The 27,808-nt window shown below is 34.0% G+C and overlaps 1 protein-coding gene across 1 annotated transcript in view; it reads right to left on the reverse strand.

The window, feature by feature from the left end:
* Positions 1-989: 989 nt before the first annotated feature.
* LOC143230630 (pleckstrin homology domain-containing family G member 5-like) overlaps positions 990-27,808 on the reverse strand; it is a 107,409-nt gene continuing 80,590 nt past the window's right edge. Inside the window, exons 9-24 of the mRNA XM_076464494.1 lie at positions 23,575-23,717; positions 19,243-19,379; positions 15,962-16,117; positions 10,489-10,641; positions 10,086-10,181; positions 9,624-9,674; positions 8,969-9,118; positions 8,770-8,880; positions 8,385-8,534; positions 7,135-7,272; positions 6,853-6,981; positions 5,251-5,493; positions 4,813-5,046; positions 4,251-4,514; positions 1,894-2,609; positions 990-1,779 (exon numbers count right to left, since the gene is read on the reverse strand). Coding sequence (XP_076320609.1) covers positions 1,770-1,779; positions 1,894-2,609; positions 4,251-4,514; positions 4,813-5,046; positions 5,251-5,493; positions 6,853-6,981; positions 7,135-7,272; positions 8,385-8,534; positions 8,770-8,880; positions 8,969-9,118; positions 9,624-9,674; positions 10,086-10,181; positions 10,489-10,641; positions 15,962-16,117; positions 19,243-19,379; positions 23,575-23,717 — 2,881 coding nt within the window. The 3' untranslated portion in view covers positions 990-1,769. The remainder of the gene's footprint in view (positions 1,780-1,893; positions 2,610-4,250; positions 4,515-4,812; positions 5,047-5,250; positions 5,494-6,852; positions 6,982-7,134; positions 7,273-8,384; positions 8,535-8,769; positions 8,881-8,968; positions 9,119-9,623; positions 9,675-10,085; positions 10,182-10,488; positions 10,642-15,961; positions 16,118-19,242; positions 19,380-23,574; positions 23,718-27,808) is intronic.

The following is a 27,808-nucleotide window of genomic DNA, read 5'->3' on the forward strand; positions in this document are numbered from 1 at the left end:
TCCGTACTTGGTTCTTACCCTACACTTTTCTAGTGTTTACTATTGTACAGTTTTGATTTAATGTTCTATTTAAACATTCCAAAAATCTCTTCCCATCCATTGAATGACTCCCATAAATCCAATCAACCACTGTACTCATCCTTATGTATTACCTAAGCCTAACATTCAGCCCTAATGACCTATTTATAATTTTATCCCAGACAGAGTTGTTATGGTCTTTTTGTTTAAATGCTTTTTATCTACCTTTGTGCACAACAAAAACTGCTAGCATAAGCCATTATCTTTTCCACACATATGTATGATTAACCCTCTCCATTTCTTCATCTGCAAAAGCTAAAGTTAAACATTAGTAAGCTACTGTACCCTTTATGTGCAAGTTCCACTTTAAATTCTGTTGCTATTTTTACACTGCTTGCACTAGACTCCAAGATGTAAACTGTACATCTTCATTAGTAGTTTCCTTAAAAGTACATGCCAGTCCTGAGTAAAAAAAAACCATTATTCTTAATCATTGTTGTCTGTAAGTAAAATATCAGCATTAAATCTGATTCATGCCTGTTGACAACTTGAGGTTCTAGATATGTGAGATATGAGGAGATAATGTTATTACTAATTTTGTTAGGTTATGTAAATCTTTGGTAAAAGACACGTTTATTGTTTCAAATTCTTTGCAATATTCAGTTTTTTTCCACCGTGAACAGACAGGGTACCAACTAACTGACTTAACATTACTGTGGATTGGTAAAGTTATAGTAAACATGGGAATGTAACTTTGTTTCTGTCAATCACTTAGGGCTGTTATAGTAAACCAATCCTTTAACACTTGTATACAAGCTTAAGAAATACTTTTAACATTGTGCTGAGCTGTAGAGTGTATATTTAGTTGCACAAACAAATACACTTCATCTTATTTAATGCTTTAAACATATTTTCACTGTAGTCTGAGATTTAAGGGAAAATTATGTCTCAGGTATGCATGAGGTCAGGCATTGTAGCAGTTGTAACTTTATTAAATCCATTGATGTATTTTGTACAAAGTAAGAAACACATTTGATTGTCCCTAAACAGCTTACATTTTAGGTTTTCTTAGGATATATATATATATCTACATTTACATTTATACAAAATTTATTATTAATTTATGCCTGTATACACACAATGTTGGGCTATTATGACTAGTGCCATTCCTGTGATAAGATATTTATCTACTGAATTTAATTAGCTCCTGTTTACTATTGGTTTAGAAGTTTGTTCTTCACAAAATACAGATTAATAAGACTAGAAAAGGAAATATGTCACAACATTAAAACTATTACATACTTGAGAATTAGGTTTACAGGTGTGAAAAGGAGGCTTAAAGTTTGTAGAACAAACATTAATGTTTACCACTAGAAATACGTGTATACATCCCAGAATTGTACCATGTTGACCACATTACAAGCTAGATGATGGCCCCAACTTAATTAAAACTGAGATTTGTGGTGGGTTTTCACCCAGTATAAAAATCACAGCTGCCTGTAGGCTGTTATGGCAACAACTGCCATGTGATGCAGTGCATATATTATTTTGTAACTTAATCATGGATAGGTAAGGGAGCTAGTACATTATTTTAGATTGGTGAAAGTAAGATACTTCCTCTATTTATAATGTGCTGCTTCATTGGTTAACTGTCTGGTAAGATCCCACTTTACTCATTTCTGTTGAACCACCACAAACTTCCCATCTTCTTCAGTAAAGTACAATTTCCACTTCATGACTCAACACTGTAGTCACACTTCCCTAGAAAAAGAATAATTCATAACTGGTTAATTATTTTATGTATTTGATACACAATTATGTCGTAGTTTACTCTGACTATAATAGTAATAGTAGAAGAATATAAGTAGCACTTACGAAGCTTCAACAGAGTAACTATTCAGAATCAACTCCTTCATTCTACGAAGATCTACCTTATTGCGTTGGTTGTGTCCACTAGTCAGTTTAATCTGAACGGATGAAATGCCATCTCTGACCTCACTCACATCAAGCTCAAAGTTTGGTGTCACAGGTTCAGGGTCTGTTGATGAAGTTCCAACATCCCCATTGATCATGATCAGATGCTGACCAGGTTTTGATTCTGTCATTGGTTCTTGTTCTCCTGTACTGAGGAAAGAAGATGTACTGCTTTCCACACCACTGGAACAAATAGATTCAGAACTAAGGCATGTGGAAGCACCGGTGGCTTTCATTAACTTTCCTGAACCCAAACTGTTGAAGTTTTCTTTAGACTCATAGTTATTCCAAGAGAGTCGTTTATGGATCGTGTTGTCTTGTTTACTTTCTTTTTTCAGGGTTTCCACAGTATCTGCTGTATGGTAACGCCTTTCATCACGGGCTGATCTCTTAATGTTCAGTCTGCGACCACTTTCTTTGCTCGAGTCGCATTCAGTAGGTGGCACTTCACTTGGGGGTGCCATGATGCTTACTTGTCCAGATAAATGTCTTGTTTTTAAAAGAGGTGGTTTGATAATCAAACTTTGTGGCTGTATTTCTCCATCAGAGGGTGGTGACTTTTTTCTGAGTTGAGTTTCTGGTGCTAGAGAGCTGTAGGGTGGTGGAATAATAGGAACCTGTTGTAGAGAAATGGGCTGTTTAGTGTTGGTACGAGATAACCTATGAACATGTAAATATTGAAGTATTTGTAGAATTGTTGTTCACCACAGTAAGTACTCCTTTAGACATGAACTTGGCCCTAAAGTAATGTTTCATATATTTGTTTCTCCTATTCAGCTTTGTAAGATTCTGAGACTATCACAACATGACAAATTCATAAACTCACTAAAATTAGCAGCCCTTAAGAAAAACTGAATAGAACTTCATGGTTATTTTTCTTGCACTACAATAAACAATGCTCTTGTCATCACCTCAACAGTAGTAGTTTAGTGATTTAAAACTTTACAACAAAATGTTTTAAACAGGTGAAAACTTGGATTGATCTGTTATCAGTAGTATTGAAAATCAGATAATTAAAGATACAGCTCAACTAGTTGTACATAATCCTTAAACAGGGAGATCCTATGTTTAAATTTCTTTACCTCGCATCCTTACTCTGTTTCTTGAACAGATGGAAATGACATACATATGAAAGAGAGTTGTTTTCTACTACTCCCAACTACCTAAAACAACACAATCTCTAAAACTTTTGTGGCACCACTGAAGGTAAACTATTTTATAGGCTGACTACCCTGGTAGAAGACTACCTACCTTCAGTCTACTTGTGTGTTTTATTATCTACAAGTCCTGGTCATTGTCTTCTTTCTTGTGATGATGTGTAACACATAAATTCATAATGATTGTAGTTGAAGTGTCTGCACAAACGTGGTGTTTGGTACCATATATCAGTGGTCATCATCAACAGTGGATGTTGGTAGTACCTTGAAATAACTTCACTAACACATACAGTTTCAAACATGAAGTTCTGTTTACTTCTGGTTTCATGTGTCTCATGAATGAAGATTCCTTTATTTGAAGAAATATTTCATTGTGTGCTGAGGTCTGTTTTATTAGCTGTCCATCATCCATGTTGTTTCATGTAGGTAAAGCACCTTACATCATTTGGTTATTTAATTTGTGCAACTAGGTGACATACCATGAAACAAAGATGTTAGTGAAATGTTATTTGAAGGAACTACCAACCTCCATATTGTTTTGTAGTTATCACTTCATGCTATAAAATGTTATTTCTATTTTTAAAGTAACTGTTTAGACACAAAGGAAAAAAATGGACTTTCAGACTGTGCCTACAGTTGGTATCTAGACACAGTATGTGGAAAGTTTTTATCCAACTCCTAGGTAGCTGGTGTAATAAGTAAACCCAGATCTTTTCACTTGACTGCTTTATCTAAAGGTTCTCTTGTAAGGCTACAAGAATAATTAAGTTGTAATAAAGTATATATAACCTTACATAAGAATAGAAGATCAAAAGAAACCCCTGGTTTTTTTAACAATAGTTTTATGTAATGAATTAATCACCTTCAGTAATTGTCAGCCACTACTAATTACTTTCTCCTACATGCTAGTTAAATGATATTTTATTGGTGACCACGATATCTGAAACATTAGCAACTAGCCTATCTAGATTTATTCTTACACAACGATCAATATATATTTTTTAAAAGGGGATGAGATGGGGCGGCTAATACAATAAGTAATGGTTCTGTCCTTAGTTTTTCTTACTTCGTTCCTTCATTTATTTTATAAATTTTACTTACTTGAACAGGTCGTGGCATTTGGTGTTTCTCTACACTACCATGCTCTACACTCAAGGTGCTTGGGGTTGGCTCACTAGGGTCCACTCCTCGAAGAAAAAAGTTTCTTCTGTTAGTTCGTGGTGATGTCACCGTGACACTGACCGGTCCAGAGCGTGTTTCAAAACTATGTGCACGAGGTTTGTCATTGCTGTTATCATTAGCTAAGCTGGGATTCCTTAGGTCACCTAGTTCAAAACTAGTGGCTTTGTTTTGATTCTGACTTGTCTGTAAAAACCAATAACTGGTGTTGAGATCTTTTGAGAGGGTGGAGTCACCAAGAACAAGCACAGAACATTAACTTACAATTCACCAAGATGTCTTCCCACTTATAAAAAAGGAAAGAACTGTTTCAATATAATTGTATAAATATTCAAATTGATAAGACATACAGACAGTTAGTAAAAAGCTGACTGCTGTTAGATTTATAGTCATGTTTTGTGTATTATGACTAAATCTGGTGTTTTCTTATAGTGAAGCTTATTTCTTCTTAGAAACTACCTTTTCAATAATAACATTGTCTTACTGGAGATACTGTGAGTCCTCCAACTGAGGACGTGGAAGCTGGATCACTGGAAATGTCTACAGATCCACTGTGAGAATGAACCAAGCTAGACTGACTAGAACTCTGAGGAGAAAGTACATTCAAGGTTCCAAGTAGAAAAGGACTACCAAAGCCTTCATTTTCTTCATATTCATTTGACAACAACTGGAGACTGGGCTGATGTTGGGAAGTACGTTTAGCTTCCTGGTAATCTTCCTGAGGAAGGGAGAGACAATCTTGCTTACGTGGAATTTAAGTAGTGAGATTAAATTTGACAAGACTTGCATGTAACCAGTGATAATACTGTGTCTCATTATTGCCATTAAAATGTCAGAATTGAAATCTGACAGCTAAGAGTTTTGTTCTATATGAAAGTAACCAATCAGCAGAAGGATGGTAATATGGGTCAACAAACCTTACCTGGGCTTTTCTGATGTTGTCAATCCAGTTCCTGGGTTCCTGAGTGTACAGGATGAAAGCTGCTGTGACAACACAGAACTCGTTTAGATAAAGAACCAATAAACCTCCCCCATCTTTCAGTTCCCGAACTTTCAGCCGTTCAATCAGATAAGGTTGCCGAACAATCCTTACCTTGTCACCTTTCTTACCCACAGCTTTGCATATGAGAAACATGTCTGTGAAGAGAAAGCAGTGAACGTCCACCTAATGGAGAAGAACATGGATGGATTAGTGTTGAGGTTTAAGAACTTCTGTTAATAGGAAACTAAGACAAGTTTCAAGTAGTTAATTAGTGTACTTGGAAGTTATTATAGCTTGTATAAACATTTGTATGTTGAGCTCATGTGATGATGGAAAGATTAATTATTGATCTTAAAATAGTTTATGGATAGAAAACCTCTTACCTGTGTGTTTGCAGATAATACTACATCTGAAGATGATTACAGTTTTTCTGTCACAAATTAGGTAAAACGGTAACTGATGGAAGTTCTCAATTTCTGCTTGGGATCTAATGGCTACAGTCAAATAAGACTGTAAGGAAGCTGTCCTTAATTGTATTGGTATGAAACTTGGAAAATCAAACTAAAATCTGTGAAAGGTTTCGTTTATCTAGGTGTACATTTTAGTTTTATTACAAATTCTTATAAAAACCAAAGTTTGGGCTTTATTAAAGATGGTAAAACATTACAACAAAGATTAGCCATGGCAAAGAACTAATATTGACTTCACTACTCTACCATCTATCTGATCATGGAGAACATTCTTTAACAATACACGACCTTTCTGGATGGAAAACTGCAGGAGTGAAAACACCCACTTTCAAATCAATAGCTTGTGATACAGAGATGGTAGTTAGTTGTATAGTCAGTGGTAGATAAACGCACTTTATTTCTCAAGGACTAAAATAATGAATCCATTAAATAATCTAAAATGATGGATTATTCTTTATGTACCATTAAGAAACTGTCTTTTTTAACCAACAGTTTTATTTATCTATGGCAATATTTTCAAAGCCTGTAATACTTACTTCACATTTAAAGACTTCTGTCTTTAATTATAATCATTGAATAAAATCAGAGCTATTCTGCCTCCTCGTCCTAATGTTGGAACACTGAAATACAGGCTGTAGTGAGTGAACTATAGAGACAAAGACAACTTGAATAGCTTCTTCAGAATGTTTTTTGTGAGTAAAATGAAGATACCTCTTGCTTGAACATATCCACTTGAGTTGAATGTTGAAACAGCTGGTTCTTTACACACAAAAATTTTATGTTATGTACATAATGCTACATTGGTTCCACTGCCAGATGGATACTGACTCCAATATACATCCCTTCTGTGAATGTGACAGAATTGATTGCTAAAAATAGTGTATGACTTTTGAGTGTGTGTGTGTGTTTTTCTTATAGCAAAGCCACATCGGGCTATCTGCTCAGCCCATCGAGGGGAATCGAACCCCTGATTTTAGCATTGTAAATCCGGAGACATACAGCTGTACTAGCGGGGGGCGACTTTTGAGAAGTGTATCAAATAAGCTCAAACAATGACGGAAACTTATGGTACCTTGCTAGAAGATGAGTCTCGGAGCTTGAGTCCAGCACTTTCCACAATAAGTTGTCTTGTCTGTTGGTCACTACATCCAGGCATGGGCTGGGTAAGGTCAAGATTCAAATAGTTCTGCTCACGTAGGGTCTGAAAGAACAGCAGGTTTAAGAAAAGCACAGGTTAGGAGGTAATAAGTAACTGGGGTTTCCTTTCTGACTAAAAATCTTATCACATATTTATCAAATTTTTGGTGAATTAATACACAGTTTTATACTAATACTTAAAATGAAAATAACCCACCTTCTCCACTTCTTCATTGATGTTATCAATAACATCATAGCTTTCTATCCGACTAAGGATCGAGGCTAATCGTTTCTTTTCGTGATGGTGAGATATACTTGAGTTAACATTCTGAACAAAAGATTCCACACTTTCTTTCTGACAAAAACCAACAAAGAACAATGCTGAGTTTGTTCCCACCTTCTATGTGTTTTTAGTGAATTACTAAACATTGTTACACTAAGAATGAAGAGATTAAAAATACAATAATGGATTACAGTACAAACAGCTTAACAGTTTTCAGGCATACAGAGATTAAAATAATACTATTTTATGTGCTATAGATGCACGTTGTAGGGTTTCTTAAATATCTAAAAGTTAAACATAAAAAACTTGAAAATTGACATACACAGTTTAAAATATTTTTTTTTCAAGACAGTAACAGGGTGCCTAAGTTATTTCATGCATTCCATTGCTTATAACTCCCAGGTAGTATATGAAAGGGTTCAAAATTGGAAACACATACCTGTATTGTGCTGGGTGGAATTAATCCATGTGCACTGGTTGCATGACCCCTTGGTGACCTGAAGGTAGCTTTGTGGGTTAAGTTTATCATTGGAGCATCTTATTTACATGTTAACTAATGTTATTTTACCTTATGTGAAAGAGGAATGCAGAAGAACCCTATCTTCTGCAACATGGTGGTAACCCACCATCACGTTACCAGCACTGATGAAATGGCTATACAAGTGCTTTTGAGCAATTAGCATTTCTTACAATCTCAAACCAACAGGTTTCTAGTTACCAAGTAATCTGAACAGGTTGGATGTACTCTTGTTGTCTGCACATAACTGTTGAACTTAGTTTTCTATTGCACATGGTAACAAAGCTCTAAATGATTTTGGTTGCAGATAACAGTAAATAAACCATGGAATTATTTTTTAGTTCTTGTAGTTAACAGTTGTACTTCCAGATAATGTACATGTTTATAACTTACTAAGATATATTTTCTGTATAGTATAGTCTTCCTTAACTAAGAAATTCAAAGAAAGCAATTTTTACCCACAAGATGCATGCAATAGAAGGTTGTTACATGCAGACTTGTCAGTTCAATAGAATATTAAATCCAGGTTATTTCAATAGCCCTTTAGTATTAAGAAACAGAATTGACAAACTGTGTGTGCATATTAATTTCAGTGTTTTTAATACATTGTATTTAAGGTGATAGATACAATGTTTGTCTGACAACCATAATAGCCTTCATGGCCTACCATTTCTTCCAAGATTTGTTTATGCTCTTTATCATCAGTTTTCTTCTGTATGGCCTTCAGAAGGAGAGGGTACTTGGTCAGTCGCTGAACTGGCTTGACCAGGAGATCAGTAAGCTGTAGTCGATCACACTCCTTTCTGGTCTCACACCACTGGAAGATGAAAGACCAATTTCACTTACACAAAGGGTATGATTTATATGAACACTAATTGCTTAGAGAGACCATGTAAAAAATAAAAGAATACTGTTCTATTTCAAGACATTACAATAAAGGAGAGAAAGCCTGAAACATAAAGACTAAAAATGTACAGAATCACTGGTGCCATCTAATGGCTACTCTGATAGTTTAAATAAGATGTTTGTGTTGTGGAAAATTTACCACTTACTGTAACATAGGATTTAAACAGCTCATTTTCCTTGTTCTTGTCTTTCACATACTGTAGGCAACAGTCATGTTCTGTACAGTACTTGATGTATGGCTGGAACAGCTGGTCGCACTGAAAGGTCAACATACTTCATTACATTATAGGCATTCACACGACTGTATTGTACCACTTAAGTATAACTAATAGTAGTATAACATACCTTTAACAATCCATCTTTCATGAGAAGTGGGTTTAAGGGCTGCTTCGTAGACCTACTGCTGTTTAACATGGGAAGGAGTTGATCGACCCAAAACTGATGGTTTGCTGCGTAAACGTCTTGAATGTTACAGAACAGCTTATGTGTGTCAATCTGAAAAGATTTATATTAGGCTTAACAATGGCATTCAGGAACTTGTATGTTTAGTTTACCAACTTGACTTTTGTTATAGACATGTACATCATGTTTCAGACATTTACCTAACATATATGATGATGATATTGTCTTTAAACTAAAACTGATTTAAGTGGCTTGGCTACACATTTTTACATCTTTTTAAAATAAATGAAACAAACTCAATGATAATTTTGCATTAAGTCTTGAAACAAAAACAAGGTTTTCCTGAGTCTTTTTTGAACATATACAAAAAGAACTTAATGTCACTTTCTTTCAAAACTTACTCCAAAATTTACTTCGTAAATTGTTTTTGGCATTAGCTAAAGATATGAATACCTAATCCAGGTTGCACAAATTAGAACAAGACACAAATAGAGAGATTACTGGACACTGTTGTCAAATTAGAACATGGACTAACTAAGGTAGACACACAAGTAGAGAGATTACTGGACAGTATTTATTATTGTATTATCATACTTACTTCATTGAGTATCCCCTCACACTGCAGGTTACACAAACAGGTTAGGAACAGCTAGAAAAGGAAACAACTCATTCAAACAACATTCTTAACCCAATCAGATATCTGCTGATCCTTTTCCTACCCAAACAATCATTATTTCAATATTCTTTTTTCTACTGAGGTATACATAAGATATATGTATATATACTACTGAAAGCCATGTACTAACAAGTGATGTGCAATAAGACATTACAACAAATTAAGTTCTAACATTAGAACTTAAACCTACTCAACTACACAATGTATTTCTCTCAGTAACTGAGTATACAATAAAATGATTTAAACATTTCATTGATATTATTCTTCAATATCACACACACACACATCTCTATACAATGTCACCATGTTATATTTGAATATAATCTAGCATGAAATTGCACACCTCTAGATAAAAGATAATGTCTGATGTTAAATAACACTTACATCAGTGATGACTTTTAGTCTTTTTATGAAGAATATTTCTGTTTGAAGAAGTTCCCAAATAGCATCCTGTTGGTTTTTCATCTTGTCACTCAGATCCTGAAAAATAAACATGATCCAATTTCATTTAAATTTAATACACAAATACACTTTGTCAAGTGGATAGAAGTTAGGAAGTACTACACTGTAAAACAAACAATACAAGTAACTTGTGAATGTGTCATTTACAGCAAGTCTTGTGGCAAGAAGTTAGGAAGTACTACACTGTAAAACAAACAATACAAGTAACTTCTGTGTGTATGATTTACAGCATGTATAGTTAGGAAGTACTGCAGTGTAAAACAAGAAAGAATACACGTGACTTGTGTGTGTGTGTATGATTTAAATTAGACAATACTAGATTTACCTGCCAGTTCTCTACGATTTCTTTCCAGTGATTTTCTAGCTTGTAAGTATCTTCAGTTGAAAGGTTAAAGGTTAACAACCCTGGTTGTAGTGGTATACCTTGGGCACTGTAGTCATTCAACAGATCAATCAGGAGTTCCATCTTATCTTTACCCTAGTAAATAATACAAGACATCGTTTAAGGATATAACAAGTGATTTGTTGTAAGTTAAATATATAACATCATTTATTAATAACTTGTCGACTATACCACAGAATGAGGAATATTTAAATTCGACTTTAAGATTACGTTACACAAAATAACTGCGTTGGTCTGTAGTTTGTACCTGACTGATGATAAGACATGATCTGTGTTTGACGCTGTTTAAAGTTTCTACATCTCATAGTTTTAATATCTTTAGTAACTGATACAAAATGTGACATCTTGGAGATCATTAATAAAGACCAGTTTTGTTTTTTGTTACTATCTCCTCATAACGATAAAAGGGATTCCAAATTTAACGTGTAATAATATGTTCTACAATCAGAACCTGTCACGTCATTAACACATTTACCTCTTCATATTTAAGTAATAAATGAGTTCTGTTTAACTTCTGTAAATAGTTAATGTAACACCAACCATCCGACCACTCACAATATAACATTCATTTTGTGATGCCAACCATCTAATCACTCTTAAGTAATGCTGCTATTATGAAAATGGGGATTACAAGTCCATAACAATATATTTAGAGAAGAGAAAAAAATTCTATTCCTATTTCGAACGGCCGTGAAATTCTTTAAGATTAACTTGTTAAAAATTACGGTTGTTCCAGCTACGTACAGTCTCTCTGGAAGAAGAAATATTTCCCGTAAATCACAACTCCAAGGAGTTTCGTGAGATAACTGATTTCTCTAAACTCCAGAACCATCTTGATTATTTTTTTTTGCTAAATACGAAAACGGACAAAATTTCAAATTAAAAATAAGATTTACGTTCATAATACAAACTTTTTTTTGGCCTACAGAAAGAAAAATGACCTAATGTGCTATACCTGTAATCTAACCTCCTAGATTACAATCAGTTAAACAGTTGCTTGATAACCGTTGTCACGTAGGTTTTTACTCCTAATGATGGTAACCTAAAGTTACCAAATCGTATAGCCTTTAATTTTGGCCACAGCAAAAAAAAGTTAAACGTTATTGTTATTAATTTTAATGTATATTACATAAGCTGTCGTAATTAGATCTTAGTCAAATTTTCATCATAAAGGGAAGTAATTTTAGGAAAACAATTATTTCATACTTTTACGATTGTTGGATATATCATTTATTTTTTCTATATGTTATAACGTAAAGGGCACATCTGGCAAAGACAAAGAGATCATCGTATTAAGTGTTTAGTTTTAAAAAATGTTCAAACAACCCTTTAAAGTTTTTGAATGAAATTACTTTTTCAGTATATTTTATTAAATGAATATGATATTTAAAAATGGGGGATGTAAGTGTGTGAGTAGCCAAATTTTTAAATAAATTGCCAAGTTTTAGATCTTTTGTCTTTTATTGGTGTTATAAGCACAAAGCTATACAGTGAGCTATCCGTGCTGTGTCCACCACACGTTTTGAAACCCGGTTTTTAGTGTTATAAGCCTTCATACTTTCCATCGGGGAAGCTATATTTTTTAACATTAAAGAAACAGGTTTTTAATTTACAAGCATCAAAAACCTTACAAACATCTACTAAATCTCAATGAAATGTGAGATAAGTTTTCGATGCGCCCTCTATTTAAAATCTCTGTCAAAACATAATAAGGCTTAAACCTTTCAAGTTTGATGAATAATGAATTTTTCTATATCGCATTACCGTTTCACTATCGCTGAATATGTGGTAAAAAACAAAACTTACTGCGGGTAATGCTATAGAAGAACAAATATATAAATAACGCTACTATTATGAGTGTGTTTTAGCTTAACCATTCAGAATTTTGCTTAAGTTACTTATTTATCGATTTGTTAATTTTTTTTTGTAAACAATCGACACTGGTTAAATGTTACCAAGGAGAAACAAACAACTTTAATATGCATGTCAATCAACAGATATCAAAATGGTCAAACGTACATACACAGAAAGCCTTAAACTGCTTAACAAAAGAAGGTTCCTCAAAAATAAACAAGCATCTCTAGAAACCTGTGTGGTAACTGATACAACTTAAATTACGATTTATGCTTACGAAACATCATTCCCAATTCCACTACTTTTATATTGTAGTAGCGAGCAAGTATTCTACCCACATCCCATACTATACCCTAACTTTACATTTCATAGTTAACTGAAATAAATAAATTTTACGAAATCAAGCTTGACCAACAAGGAGGCAAAAAAGTCTAGCCAGTCAGACGTCGGTAAATTTCTTTGTGAGCCAATCAAAATTAAGATTATTCATGAAATCAACATTTGGTGTATTCAAATAATAATTATTGATAACAATCAGTAGGACTAACAGTAACATGACGTTGCAATAATTGGTTTTATCTTATGTCGCTTACCAACAAAAATATAACGTAACGTTGTTAGCCTACGAACTAAAAGTACAAAACGAAACGTATAGATAACTGGAGAAATATTTGTTAATTTATTAACCTGTTCAGTGCCGTAGACGAGATAACTCGTCCAAGCCGATCGGTAACACAGTGCCACCTAGAAACGTTTCATGTTTTTTACATATTTCTTCATTTTGTGTACTACTATAAGTTTGGCTTAAAGAAACAATAGTATTTGTTGCTTATTTCCTTTGTTTTAAAAATTACTAAATTTTGCTATTAAAAAAACTCCGGCATAGGTGCTGAAATACTTGGCAGTTAACAAGTTAATTTAGTCCCTGTTGATTAAAAGGATTATTTTTGATTAAAAACGTTGGTGATAACATATATTGATTCAGAAACGATTTAAGTTCAAAACTGGATCGACATTTTTGCTTTCATGATAAATTTTACTCACCTAGCTCTAGGCTAGATGATCCTACATTACGTTTTTACTTTAGGTTTATGATACCAACACTCGCTACACCTATAAGGTTTCACAGACCCGTCAATAAAATCGTAATAGGTAGATAATAACGAAGTATTCTATCTGGATAAATGCATTTTAGTTTTTATGACTACTCCATTTTAAGAAATCAATTGTGACGTGATACAGTTTTTTTTATAAAGGTTAGATGTTTAAGCCCTTCCATTTTGAGGATGTAATACTTTCCCATAATACTGAGGCCGATTTTCTACTTATAAGTGACCTTTGATCCATGACTTTCAAAAGTTATTATCTAGAACTTTGTATGTAGTGCTTTTATAAGTTTTGTGAAATTCCATCCATCCATGCAACCCTGAGAAGGGTTCGGACAGACAAACAAAAGATGGGCAAAAATCAATATGCCTCGAGTCCAATGCTTCACAGTGGGGGCATAATATTACATCTGTTATGTTTTTAGCCCAAAACATTTGTTGTTAATAGGATTTCTGTATCGAACCCTCTGCAGGAATCAAACCAAGTAATTTAGAAGCTTTCAGTATTACTGCTGAACCAGCAGGAGAGGGGAGTGTTTGCTAAAAATATCAAGGCTTAACAATTCAGGATTTTGAAAAATAACCAAGTTTCTGATACATGCCTCAACTGGTACTATCTTATATAAAAAAATAAGTTATAAAGAGTAAAGACCTTACAGAATAACAGATTTTCATCAGGTTAATATTTCCTGTAAATTAAATGCCACTAGGAAGGTGGTGAAACATTACTAGAAGAACACTTAGACTATCACTCATTTTTTTCGTCAAAAGATAGTGTTTGGACTTCTAGGAACACGAAAGAAAAATCTTCCTAAAACGTTCCACAAATTATTATGCAGCAACTGATTTTTTTTTTTAATCTGGAAAACAGATAAACTATGATACACAAAAGAATTCAGAAAGTTTTGCACCTTTCAATTCTTTCCACTAAAACTTACGACAATGTTTAAACAGTGATAAACTGTTCTTGAACAAATGTTTTGCATTATGAATGGAACGATCAACTTATTTGACTTTTTTTATCTGACACTATTTTAAATCCGAATAAACATGATTATATCATTATGTGTCTTGATGTTTTAAAGTCGGTAAAGGGTGTTTTCATTAGATATAATGTACTTGAGATTATTTTCGCGAAAATCTAAAATAACAGTACAAATCTAATGAAAGTATGTAACATCTGACCAGATCGGAAACTCTTCTTGATATCTTAACAATAATAAGTCAATAGATCTAGAAACTGAACCTTGGAATAGAGATTCTTCACTTAACTTATAATCAGAGAGATAATAAAGCACTGCAGATACTTTTAGTAAAGGTTAACATTATACACTGAAAATGTTTCAACTTTTTTACGACCAGCTAGCCTAATTATGCCCATCATCTTATTGTTTTATATAAAACGACTTAAATATCTAAAGCGTACAAAATGTTACGTTTTATTAAAAGAAACATTATAATACTGAGTAAACAATATTATATCACTAACGTTTTGGATCCGTTAATTAAAAGTGTTTAATATTACAGAAAGAGTTGCTTCGTAAACTAGACCGTCTCTTTTACTGCTGTGTGTCATTACGTTTTCCCTGCGTGACAAGCCCATACTGCTGAGTAAATATTTCTACAGGGGTAGAAACATTTATTACTCGTAGCCTCCAGTTAATACAGCATCATTCATTAGCGAACCTGTCTGTACCAGATTCATTAATCCTAGCCTCCAGCGGAGAAACGTTTTTCACACAAATGTAATAGAAACGTGGAATTTAAAATGTAAAGAACAAGAGTTCAGTCACATTTATCATAATAAATGGACTAATGTATGATAAACAACCGAGTTTTTGGTTTCTACATATGTTTGCGTATTAACAGTCAGTGGTTGTTGTCTTATATGTATACTATACTCCAGCGGTACACGTCTATATAACAAACAAAAACGTCGTTTCTTCATTATTAAATAACATTTGGGTATCGACATGTGTTGTTATAAAGTGGAAATACCATTCCTTTATCTTGAAAACAAACTTTCTTGTGATAATGTCCTGGAAATTTGAAGGGCATTTCAACTTTTTAACTCTGAGGTTCAGCCCAGATAGTGGAAAAATAAAGGGCGTTACACCTTTTTAAATTCGAGGTTTAGATTATATAACGGAAAAATGAAGGGCGTTACACCTTTTTAAATGTGAGGTTCAGCCCAGATAATGGAAAAATGAAGGGCGTTTCAACTTTTTAAATCCGAGGTTCAGACTATATAATGGAAAAAATGAACAGTATTTTATATTTCCAAAGTTTACGTTCAGTCTTGACGATAATAAAGTGATTCTTCGCGAAGTGATGATTAACCAATTAAAAGCACTCAGTAATATACCCCAGGATGTCTGCTAACTCATCACTGATTTCTAGATGGCAGCACTAACGATAATTAAACCCAAACTCACAGTTTTAGAGGTGTTGGAGAAAATCCCCGATTTCCTGCTAAGAGTTGATCGGCCTTTTGATGATTTCAATGTAGAATCCTGTGGTGTTGTCTGAGTGGAATCACTCAGTTCTTCTGTCGATATCACCAGCCCCTGCTTCCGTCCTCCACGTTGACTCTAGAAAAAGAAACTCATATTTGTCCATTCTTATCTTGTTACTCAGCTGAAAATACATACTACACTCAAGATTTCTTTGTTATTTCCGTACGACAATAACCCTTTAATAAAATAACAACTATATCTTGGTTACCAAACGAGTTCCAATTGGTTTGTCTTAAGTACAGTCATTTATTAAAGACAAGGTTACACAACAACAAGGAACCGCTAGACTTCTAACGAACATAGTAGTGGCTTGTCCCATCGATATAGATCTGAAATTTTCTAGATATTAGCGATCCAAAATTATAAAAATCGTAATATGTCCTTTAGCAAGACTCGCGGAGATAAAGATTACTGATCCAACTAGGATTTCGTCTTGTTTGTTAAGCACACGGCCACACGATTGGCTAACTATGCTCTGCCAACCATGGGTATCGAAACTCATTTTCTAATGTTTAAGTCCGCAGATATAAAACGCTATGCACTGGAGGGAAGGGAAGGGAAGGGAAGGGAGGGGAGGGGAGGGGAAGGGAGGGCGAGTTCAGTCTTTAACTCCCACAAACAACAGCTAAAAGCTTGTTTAGTGCCAGGCCTGGCATGGCCAAGCGCGTAAGGCGTGCGACTCGTAATCCGAGGGTCGCGTGTTCGCGCCCGCGTCGCGCTAAACATGCTCGCCCTCCCAGCCGTGGGGGCGTTATAATGTTAGGGTGAATTCCACTATTCGTTGGTACAAGAGTAGCCCAAGAGTTGGCGGTGAGTGATGATGACTAGCTGCCTTCCCTCTAGTCTTACACTGTTAAATTAGGGACGGCTAGCACAGATAGCTCTCGAGTAGCTTTGTGCGAAATTCCAAAAACAAACAACCTTGTTTGGTGTATAATCACAGACATTACATAACAGATAAGATCGACTGTATAAAGGTGGGGTGTACACAATGTACAGACGTCTCTTGTGAAACTTTACCCACATTAATTCCAAATCTGGATAAAGATTAAATAACAGTTAACATATAAATTAAGTCAAATGTAAACTGTATAATCTCGGACTTTTGTTATGTCGGTGTTGTATAATATGGCGAAATTTGCTATTACTGTGTCTCTACAGCCTTTAGAAGTCCCGGTGAATTACATATTCAATTAACTTCATTTTAGAAGTTCTGGTGAATTACATATTCAAATTACTTAAGTTTGGAAGTCCCGGTGAATCACATATTCAATTTACTTCACTCTGGAAGTCCCGGTAAATCACATATTCAATTTACTTCACTTTGGAAGTCCCGGTGAATTACATATTCAATTTACTTCATTTTAGAAGTTCTGGTGAATTACATATTCAAATTACTTCACTTTAGACGTCCCGATGAATTACATATTAAACTTACTTCACTTTAGAGGTCCCGGTGAATTACATATTTAACTTGCTTCACTTTAGAGGTCCCAGTGAATTAAATATTCAATTTACCTCACTTTAGAAATTCTGGTGAATTACATGTTCAATTTACTTCACTTCAGAAGTTCTGGTGAATTACAAATTCAACTTACTTTACTTTAGAGGTCCCGATGAATTATTCATTAAACTTACTAAAGTTTCAAGGTATTTACGAATCTTACAAAAGTTCATACTTTATTCACACTTAAAGTTTACGTTTATAACAAACTTATGTAATGTTGTTATTTCACATTGTTTAATACAGAATGGTTTTCTATATCCTGTTTAACGAACATTAGTCGTTTCTTCATGAAGTACGTAAAAGAGAGCTTCATTATAAAACGTGATTAAAACCCACGACATCTATCGACGTAGTTAATCCTACATGACGTCACTAGAGTATGTATTTGACGTCCACGGTACTTTTGCGCTAAGTCCACATGCTTCACGCTCTGGTAAGCTCGTGACATTGCTTTTACAGACATCTGCACGCGCTTGTAAGCTCACGTCGTTACGTGGTTATACACCCTTCGTATATGTTTTATTCCCTTTCAATACTATTACGTAAAAGCCAGGACTGGGTGACATGGCATTCTTAAATGTTTCTATAAAATCAAAACACCTACAAGCCTTGAAGGCATGTGAAGTATTGATGGAAAAACAAAACAAAAAACACCACCAAACATACTGAGCTTGGTAAAGTACATAATAAAAACACATACAAGCTGTTACATTTAGAAAATAAAATACACCTGTGACTACCAAAACAAACCCTTCTTTTCGATATGTCAGAGACTAAAACAGCAATTGTTTAGCATTCGGTGACAAAAACCTAATGTAACTAAATACAGTAACAGGACTTACAAAATATACAATTGATTACATAGGCCTGCGTTGGTTTTACTGTCTTAAAATGTTTACATGTTCTACAGTAACTCCTGTACCCTGAATCCGAAAATCATATCTATTTTTCTCCATCACGTACAGTTTCCACAAAACGTCATATGTACTTTTATGTAAGTGAATCATTTTCAGTGAAATCGGTTCAGGTTTATTTATGTTTAAAATGTTGACAACTACTGGTTATAGATTTCTCTAGACCAATCGCGACATGAGAGTCATTGATTGTTCTAGAACCCAAACATAATAATAAAAAATGTTCATTGTGGAAGACGAAAGAATATATAATTTGATATAAGTAAGTTTTTTGTTATTCTTGATATGTTAAAAACTCATTAAGTGACAGAAAACAATTAATATTGTTTTCGAAATTTCCTTAGCTAAATAATAGAATATCCGTTATTAAAACCAAAACAACGTTTATAAAGTTTCAAACCAATCCTGTAGCATTTGATGGATCTAAAATTCCATGAACTAAAATATTTAAATAGACTGGTATGATTATACAAATAAACTTTTTATTTTTTCATATTTTCTTTTTCATTAATATAATATTTCTTTTTATTATTATAAATTATAGGGCTATTTTAAAACGATTTCAACTATGGTTTCATGATATTAGATAATTCGTCTGTTGTTTTGTTACTACCACATTTTTTTCTAGGATGATATAGATTGCTAATTTGTAAAAAAAATTAAATTGTATTTGAAGATATTCAACCATAATTTTTCAGAGATGTTAATTATTAAACTAAACTAACTGTTATATTTTATTCTATACTAATTTATGATATACTTTAGATATTAAAACTTACCCCTGACGGTTTTCTTAATTTATCATCTTTGTTTCCTAAACTACTTCCGCTGTTACTTCTACTGGCTGGAGCCCGGCCGCTTGAACTTCCTGTACCGTTTTCTGGAGTGACAGTACCGCTTTCTACAGTATCCTTTACTATTAATAAATACACGTATAAAAGGCACAGCTAAATAGTGACATAGAAACCGGTATTGTAAAATATAGTAACAGTACGTTATACACTTACAAGTGTTTACCCCTTCCAATTTCAAGACAGAATATCTTTACGGTTTATTCTGTTTTTATTAGGTTTGTTTGTTGTAACAAGGTATGCCACAGTTTGCTTTACAGCTGGAAGAATCTTCAATCTCTTATTATTTCCATTAAATGTTTCTTGGCTTAACTCGACCGAATACAAATTAGCATTTGCTTAGCTTTGCTGATATCTGTTGTTGTATTCGCTTGTTCTTAAAATTATGATATATTTCTGGAAGACGGAAACAAAATATTAAATATCGGAAGTGTTTTACAAAAATAACTTCAGTTGAAGTAAAATAATTATAATATCTATCACTGTTTGTTAAAAGTTATGATATTCTACAACATTAACTAAATTCTGGTTACACGACATTCTATAACATTAACTAAATTCTGGTTATATGATATTCTATAACATTAACTAAGTTCTGGTTATATGATATTCTTCAACGTTTACTAAGTTTCGTTACTTTCTCACGATACAGCCAACATTTCAATACGTTGTATTAAACAACATTACGGAATATCATGAAACAAGTCCAGAGTTTAATGCGTGATAATAAAGAAAAGTTCACTATAAACCTGCCTTTCGGTTATTCTTAGAAACGTTTCGATAAAAAGTTTGCTTGTTAACGGAGCTCTCCTGGAATCAGGATCAATTTATGTGATCGAACTTAACGCTTCTATTGACTCCCCTAACAATTGATAAAACATTCCCTTTTGTAGATAACTTTTTCTCGTTGCCAAGGTAATCCACTTCGATTACAGAAGTACTAGATTTATGCTTTTAATAAATCCACACTATCCCAGTGTATTGAGATATAATGAACAACGTCAAAATATTTCCTGGTCAGTTCAGGTTTTAAAACTTCCAATCAAAACTCAAAAATCACCAGGTGATGGGAGTAAATTACGGTTGTTTGTAAAATTAAACAATTTTTTAATGTGATGGAAGTATAATCCGATAAACATAGCTATTGTGTTTGATTCAACATTTCAACGTTGGTCACATTAGGTTTCATATATTCATACTGGATAGAGGGTTCTTAACTTAGTCTTAGAAGCAAAATAAACACAGAATAGGCCATAAACTACACAGTTAACAATAACCTTAACTTAAATGGGTTGAAACTATTATAATAAAAGAGGCCAACATTTGTGGGCAAATACAATACTCCTATCAAGTAATCCAGACATGAACAATTTTGACACCATGAAAAACACAGAGAAACAAATCTGTCTATATCACTGCTTGGGACCTGCAGGAAGGTAGCAGCAAATCCACTCTAAATTGGCTTACATACAAGTGAAAATACTATATTGTGCTTAACTGATGAAAGACAAACATTACAAAACTGTCATTATTTCGGATCTGGAACTTGTAAAAAAAAAAAGTATATTTTGTATCAAATCCCACGTGAATACGGTGGAGTAAGAAAACTAAATAACCCTAAAATTATGTTTTTTGTGGCATCTTGACCCATCCTGTAATGGGAATGTTTATCAATGTGTGGTGCCTCAGACCCTTCTTACAAAATTCCAGGTAAATTACGCCCTAATAACTGCATAAACTCGTAAACTCATGATTATTTGTGAGCTCGGCCATTTACGGTGATAATGTTACTGATGAAGATTTAGACATGGTTTTCACAAGCAGGTGGATAGCCCTCGAGTAGCTGTGTGCACAATTCCAAAACAAACAAACAAACAAACAAACACAAGCAGGTGCATTAACTAATGTGTCCGTGGTGAAAACAAACGAATTCTATGGCTACGTGAACACCATGCCAAGAACTACCAAAGTCATCAATGCACAAGTTAAAGCATCGTGTGCTTATGCTCTACCAAAGTCTTACCAACTCCATTATGGATTGTTCACTACGTTTAAAACATTCGGGGCACCAATAAAAGAATATTCACGAGATGTACTTTACCCAACCTCCATTAGAACTTTTATGTTTTACGTAACAACAACAACAGTGCTAACAAGCAAAATTCTAATTACAGTCTCTATGAATTCCATCATTAAGACACGGAACTTTTCAATTGGTACATTCTATTCTTACAAGGACTCCGCAGGTAAGTAACCAAGGAGGTTGAGACAATAATTGCTTTGCAACCACCATTCAGATAACTGGTCACCGCCAGATCTCAGACAACTGAAACCTATATGGAAAAACATCTGGCATCACTGGAATTTCGAGAAATTACCCTGGACAAAAATTACAAAGATTGGATAGAGAGAAAAGCAGAAAATGTATTTCAGCACCAATATAGAGGTCAAGGATGGCAGTCATTTTAATATCATAGTAGCTACAAATGGTTTCTTCTTCAAAAGCAGTAAAACACTGGTTGGACACTTATCAGTTAAAGAACTCTAAACTGACTCCTGCAAGATAAACATTCATGGAATCAACACCTCTCACTGGAACCCCTGGGACTGACCATCTAGTACTCACCTATTTTAATGGAAGCATGATTCTAACAGGATGGCAATATTAAAAAAGTGAAACGTCGTCATCAAACAGTTTAATCAGTCTTAAGGAAGATAGGAAATGTCGCCATTAAACATAATCAACCAGATTAACCAGTCTTAAGGAAGACAAGATTAACACTGTGAAACGTCGCTATAAAAATAAATCAACCAGTTTAACCAGTATTAATAAAGACAGTATTGAACACAGTGAAACGTCGCCATTAAACTAAATGAACCAGTTTATCTAGTCTTAAAGAAGACAGTAAAACATATCCAGGTGAATAAAGTTATTAGACCTCATCACTATTACACCATTGATCTAATTAAAATCTCTACTGACTTTCTTACTAAGGGAGATATACTCAAGTATAACTGTAAATTTAAACAGCTTTATTTTAACGAAACTAAAAAACAGTGCGTTACAAATGTACTACGGAGAATATTCTTAACGTGAAAATTCTATGACCGAAAGAAACAATTAATGAATGAAGAAAATAAATACTTTTGTTTTAAATTTAATAAATGATGTTGATTGGTTATTCTACATTTAAAAAAATAATGCTGATTGATTCTTCTACATCTAATTGACAGTGTTGATTGGTTCTTCTACATTTGATACATAATACTGATTGGTTCTTCTAAATCTAAACAACGGTGCTGATTAGTTCTTCTACGTCTAAAGGATAGCGCTGATTGGTTCTTCTACATCTAACTCTAACAAACCACATTTATTCGTAATTTTACAAAAGTTAGAAACTAAAATTATTTTAATTTAAATTGTACTATTCAGAAACAGTATGTAGAATCAATAAAAAATCAACAGAAAGGAAAGCGAACGATAAAATTCCTGTTATAATTAAAACAATGTGGACAAAAACCTTATTTCAAAACAAAGACGTGTTCTTATAACGTGGTTTCTGTATTTTAAAACGAATTGTATGACGTGTCAGTAGTAGAAGTCTTAAAATAAAGGTTTACAAAGTATTTCCTTTTATAACAAACTAAAAATCATACATGTCTGTAACCGTCCATAATTAACTGTGTACAAACAGATATGTGTAATCAAACTTCAAGATTCAACGAATTAAAGAAATGGTGTATTTAAAACCAACTAAACACCTGCTGTTACAAATAACTAAGATACGAAAGGAAGAGAACAGTCCAGTCTTGAAATAAGGAAAGTACTAAAACGAAACGTAATCTAATATCCTGGATTGATTCTAGATAAAGTAGTGTAAATATAGCACAGTATCCTGGGTTGTCCACAAAATAAGGCTAACAACACTAATATCGTATCCAGGGTTGTTCACAAAGTAAAACTAACAAAATTAGTATCTTATTTAGAATTGTTCACAAAGTAAAGCTAACAACACTAATATCGTGACCAGGGTTGTCGACATAGTAAAACGAACAAACCTAATATTGTATCCTGAGTTGTCGACAAAGTAAAGCTAACAAAACTAATATCGTATCTAGAGTTGTCGACGAAGTAAAGCTAACAAAACTTATATAGTATCCTGGGTTGTCCAAAAAGTAAGGCTAAGAAAACTAATATCCAGTGTTGTCTGGAATAAAAATACACATAGAAGAAAGAGTTAAAAATTAAATAAATCTAACCTCGTATCCGAAGATGTTTACCACCAAATAGAAAACAGTCTCGGTCCGAAGGTAGAGGCGTGTTGGAAGAAGCCAGAAAGATGGATATGTTGTGGACGTCGAGGTCAAGACCTCGTTTGTCAAGTAGCCTTTGGATGGCTTCTCTGAAAAACATAAATAAAATGAAAAAGTTAGGAATACAAAAATGAAATATAGAACAGAGTTTCTAGAATGTGTGGGGCAGATGTTAGTAAGAAATGTTAGTTTTTGGTGATAATTTGTAAAACAGCTGTTCCAATAAAGTTGATGTATCACCATGATAGTAAACAGATAGAGCTGAAACTATTATTAAAGTCCTGACACCACAACTTTACATGTAAGTCTAGTGTGAACATGTATTGTACTCAACTGAAACTACGAAACTTAAACAACTATACACACCACAAACTTTACATGTAGACCTAGTGTGAACATGTACTCAAATAAAACTACGAAACTTAAACAACTATACACACCACAAACTTTACATGTAGATCTAGTGTGAACATGTACTCAAATAAAACTACGAAACTTAAACAACTATACACACCACAAACTTTACATGTAGATCTAGTGTGAACATGTACTGAAATAAAACTACGAAACTTAAACAACTATTCACACCACAAACTTTACATGTAGATCTAGTGTGAACATGTACTCAAATAAAACTACGAAACTTAAACAACTATTCACACCACAAACTTTACATGTAGACCTAGTGTGAACATGTACTCAAATAAAACTACGAAACATAAACAACTATTCACACCACAATCTTTACATGTAGATCTAGTGTGAACATGTACTCAAATAAAACTACGAAACTTAAACAACTATTCACACCACAAACTGTAGATCTAGTGTAAATATTCATTGTACTACATCGTTATCCAGATTAAAAAATAAACTGAAGTTTTCGAGATCTCACATTTATCGACTCACAGCACGAAACGAAGAGTTTTATTTCCCCGCGAGGTTTTCACCAAGAATATATTTAGTTACTAAAAAACCGATCCTTTAAAACTGATGAGGTAATTCTTACAACAGAAAGAACTTACACAACAGCTTCCTTACCATAACAAAATGTGGTGGAAATTACGTCACGAATTTATCAGTTGTCGTTTTCTTTTATGATCGATCAGTTACTATAGCGACGCTGTTCGTCTTGTTTCGGAGTGATAAAAGATAGTGTGTGCTTTAATCAGGATGAAGTGCCTTAAAATTTGGCTCTAACAAAACATGAAGTAATAATCTAAGCTAACAGGATAATCACTCTTCACCTAGATAAAGTCGAAAATTATTGTAAGAAAACTGTGGAAAATCTTTAGTTTTTATTTCAAAACTATTTGTACTGAAACACAACTAGTGTAATTACTGCACCGAAACACAGCTAGTGTAATTACTGTACCGAAACACAGCTAGTGTAATTACTGTACCGAAACACAGCTAGTGTAATTACTGCACCGAAACACAGCTAGTGTAATTACTGCACCGAAACACAGCTAGTGTAATTACTGCACTGAACTAATACATTTATCCAGCAATTTACAGGTTAACTAGCTGGAATACCCGTCCCTTGGATAAGTGAAATAAAAATTCATTTATAAAATAAGGTAAGAAATTGCACTTCTATTTGTTTTCTTAACACAGTAAACATTAAAAGTTAAATTAAAATACATAAAGGTACCAGTACTAAAAAGAAAGACAACTTTTTCAAGAATTCTAACAACAGTGATTACATAGTTCATTCTGGTGCTGAGAGACATACAAAGATCGTAGTTTTCCGAAATTAGAGAGAGTGGGGGTCGAAAACCCCATGACCTACATGTCATCCTGTATCACTGTGTCAAGTTTAGCGCTGATTGAACAAGAAATGTAAAACGTACAGGGAACAAATATACAGACACATACACGCCTGTTGACATTTATTTGGACAGATTAATCGTTACATTCATATCTAATTCAGAATACATGACAACGGTTATCCGAAAGATTTGACTCTTCATTTCCTCCAGGGGTGTAGTGTTCCGGCGTTAGTATCAGTCCAACAATGTACAACTGTTAATAACAGTAATTATGTATTTAAAACATTTCTCGTTATAATTTGAGTTAAACTATACGGGGTGTCCAAAATTATCTTTTCTATTTCATAATTTAACAGTTAAATAACTGAAGGAATAAAATCATACATCTTACGTTGTAATGACATGTCTGTTTAATTCTTTATGTTAACCACTAGTGGCTATCGACACATCTAAACCACGTTCGATTTCAGTCCACGTTCGCTGCAACACGCCTACGGTTACAGTGGCGACATCATCCGTGATCCAGGTCTTTAACTCTAGTAGAATGACCTATGATGAACGCGGAGGCCAGAGAATTGGCCAAACGACGCTTTGAGCCCATATTTTGCAGGATTGCAATCTTATAGGATAATACTACCCTTTGGATTGAAAGAAAAACAACTGTTTGAGTAGAACTTTATATGGCGTTACAACTTCCTGGCTTTAATTATTACATCTTAAAATGTGAAAGATAATTTTGGATTACCCTGTATAGTTTTTCTGAAAGGGGTTCACCTGGATTAACCACTCTCACCATTAAAGAAATTCTTTGAGTTCTCAAACAAAGCATTTCACAAGGAACGCCCTTTTTAATTCTATATCAACGCAATGGCAGAACTTTCAGCCAATCGGAATGCAGCACAGCGTGTTCCACTGCTTTATCTAAAAAGACAGGACTCTGTTGTTGTTTTTTTAAACTTGGTGAGTCCGCAGATATACCGCTGTCCCATGGGGGTGGGGCAGGATTCTGGTTGTGTACTACTAAAAATTCACAACAAGTAGATATTATGTCATGATGGACCTTTAACACGTACACTGTTATAAAATAATGACTACAATAAACCTGCCGTTAAACATTTAAAACTATTCTCAAGTGTCCCAAGTTTGTTGATAAATATACGTACCACAAAACCAAAACTAATTTACTAAATCCATTTTGTTAATGAGAGATATTACATTAATTATTTTAAATTAACTAACTGCCTGAACAATTCAACTAAATGCTGAAAAATCACAACTATTAAACAATTATTTCAAAAACATATATTATAAAATATAAAAACTGCCACTGACCACAGATAGGGAACTCTGGAACTTTTTTTGTTATACAACTTTCTGTATTACCCTAACAGTAGTGTTTCATAAAATATAAAGACTGCCACCGACCACAGATAGGGAACTCTGGAACTTTGTTTGTTACTACTACTTTCTGATTTATCCTAACACGATAAGGATATCCCACCGGTGACATTTTCTACACGGCACAGTGGAAGAGGTTCTGTTTCGATCTGAGGTGCTTTCTTCTTCCATGGAACAATGGAGCTTCAGGTTATACAGGGGTGTCAAACAGCAGCTAGCTACAATGATATATTGGAGAGAGCATCCTTATTGACTAAAGGCCATCTCTTGTGTGAAAATGACTGGATCTTTCAGCAGGACAATACTGCAATCCACAATGCCCGCAGGACAAAGGAATTTTTCATGGCGAATAACGTGATTCTTTTGGACCATCCAGTGTGTTGCCCGAACTGAACCCCATTGAAAATGTTTGGGGGTGGATGTCAAGGGAAGTCTATAGAAATGGACGTCAACTCCAAACAGTGCATGATCTTCGCAAAGCCATCTTCACCACTTGGAATAACATTCCAGCCAGCCTTCTGCAAACGTTTATATCGACCATGCCAAAGCGAATGTTTGCAGTTATTCGCAATGACGGCCGTGGAACTCACTAATGAGACCTCTTGTTAGGCATTTCCTACCCTGTTTTGGACTTTTTTTTGGTATGGTCTTAAACTTGTGACCAGCTAGTATTTAAGCTAATTTCATAGTGTTCACATTTTCCCTATTAAATGCTAAAAAGGTTTTTTGTTTTGATTTTCCCTTTTCTTATATTCTTCCTTTCGAAGCTCTACTCAAATAAGTGGTTAAGTCTAACAACGCAAAATACATATTTTTTCTTTAAGTTCATTAGCCTTAAGATTTTTGGCCAGCAGTGTATAAAGACTGCCACCGACCACAGACAGGATGTTCCTGGAACTACGTTACTACAACTTTCTGCTTTGCCCTAACAATGGTGTTTCATAAGTTATAAAGATTGCCACTGATCACGGTATAACACTCCAGGAAGTTTGTTTGTTACTACAAATTTC

This window comes from Tachypleus tridentatus, chromosome 10 (assembly GCF_004210375.1).
Source record: "Tachypleus tridentatus isolate NWPU-2018 chromosome 10, ASM421037v1, whole genome shotgun sequence".
NCBI classification, from domain to species: domain Eukaryota; kingdom Metazoa; phylum Arthropoda; class Merostomata; order Xiphosura; family Limulidae; genus Tachypleus; species Tachypleus tridentatus.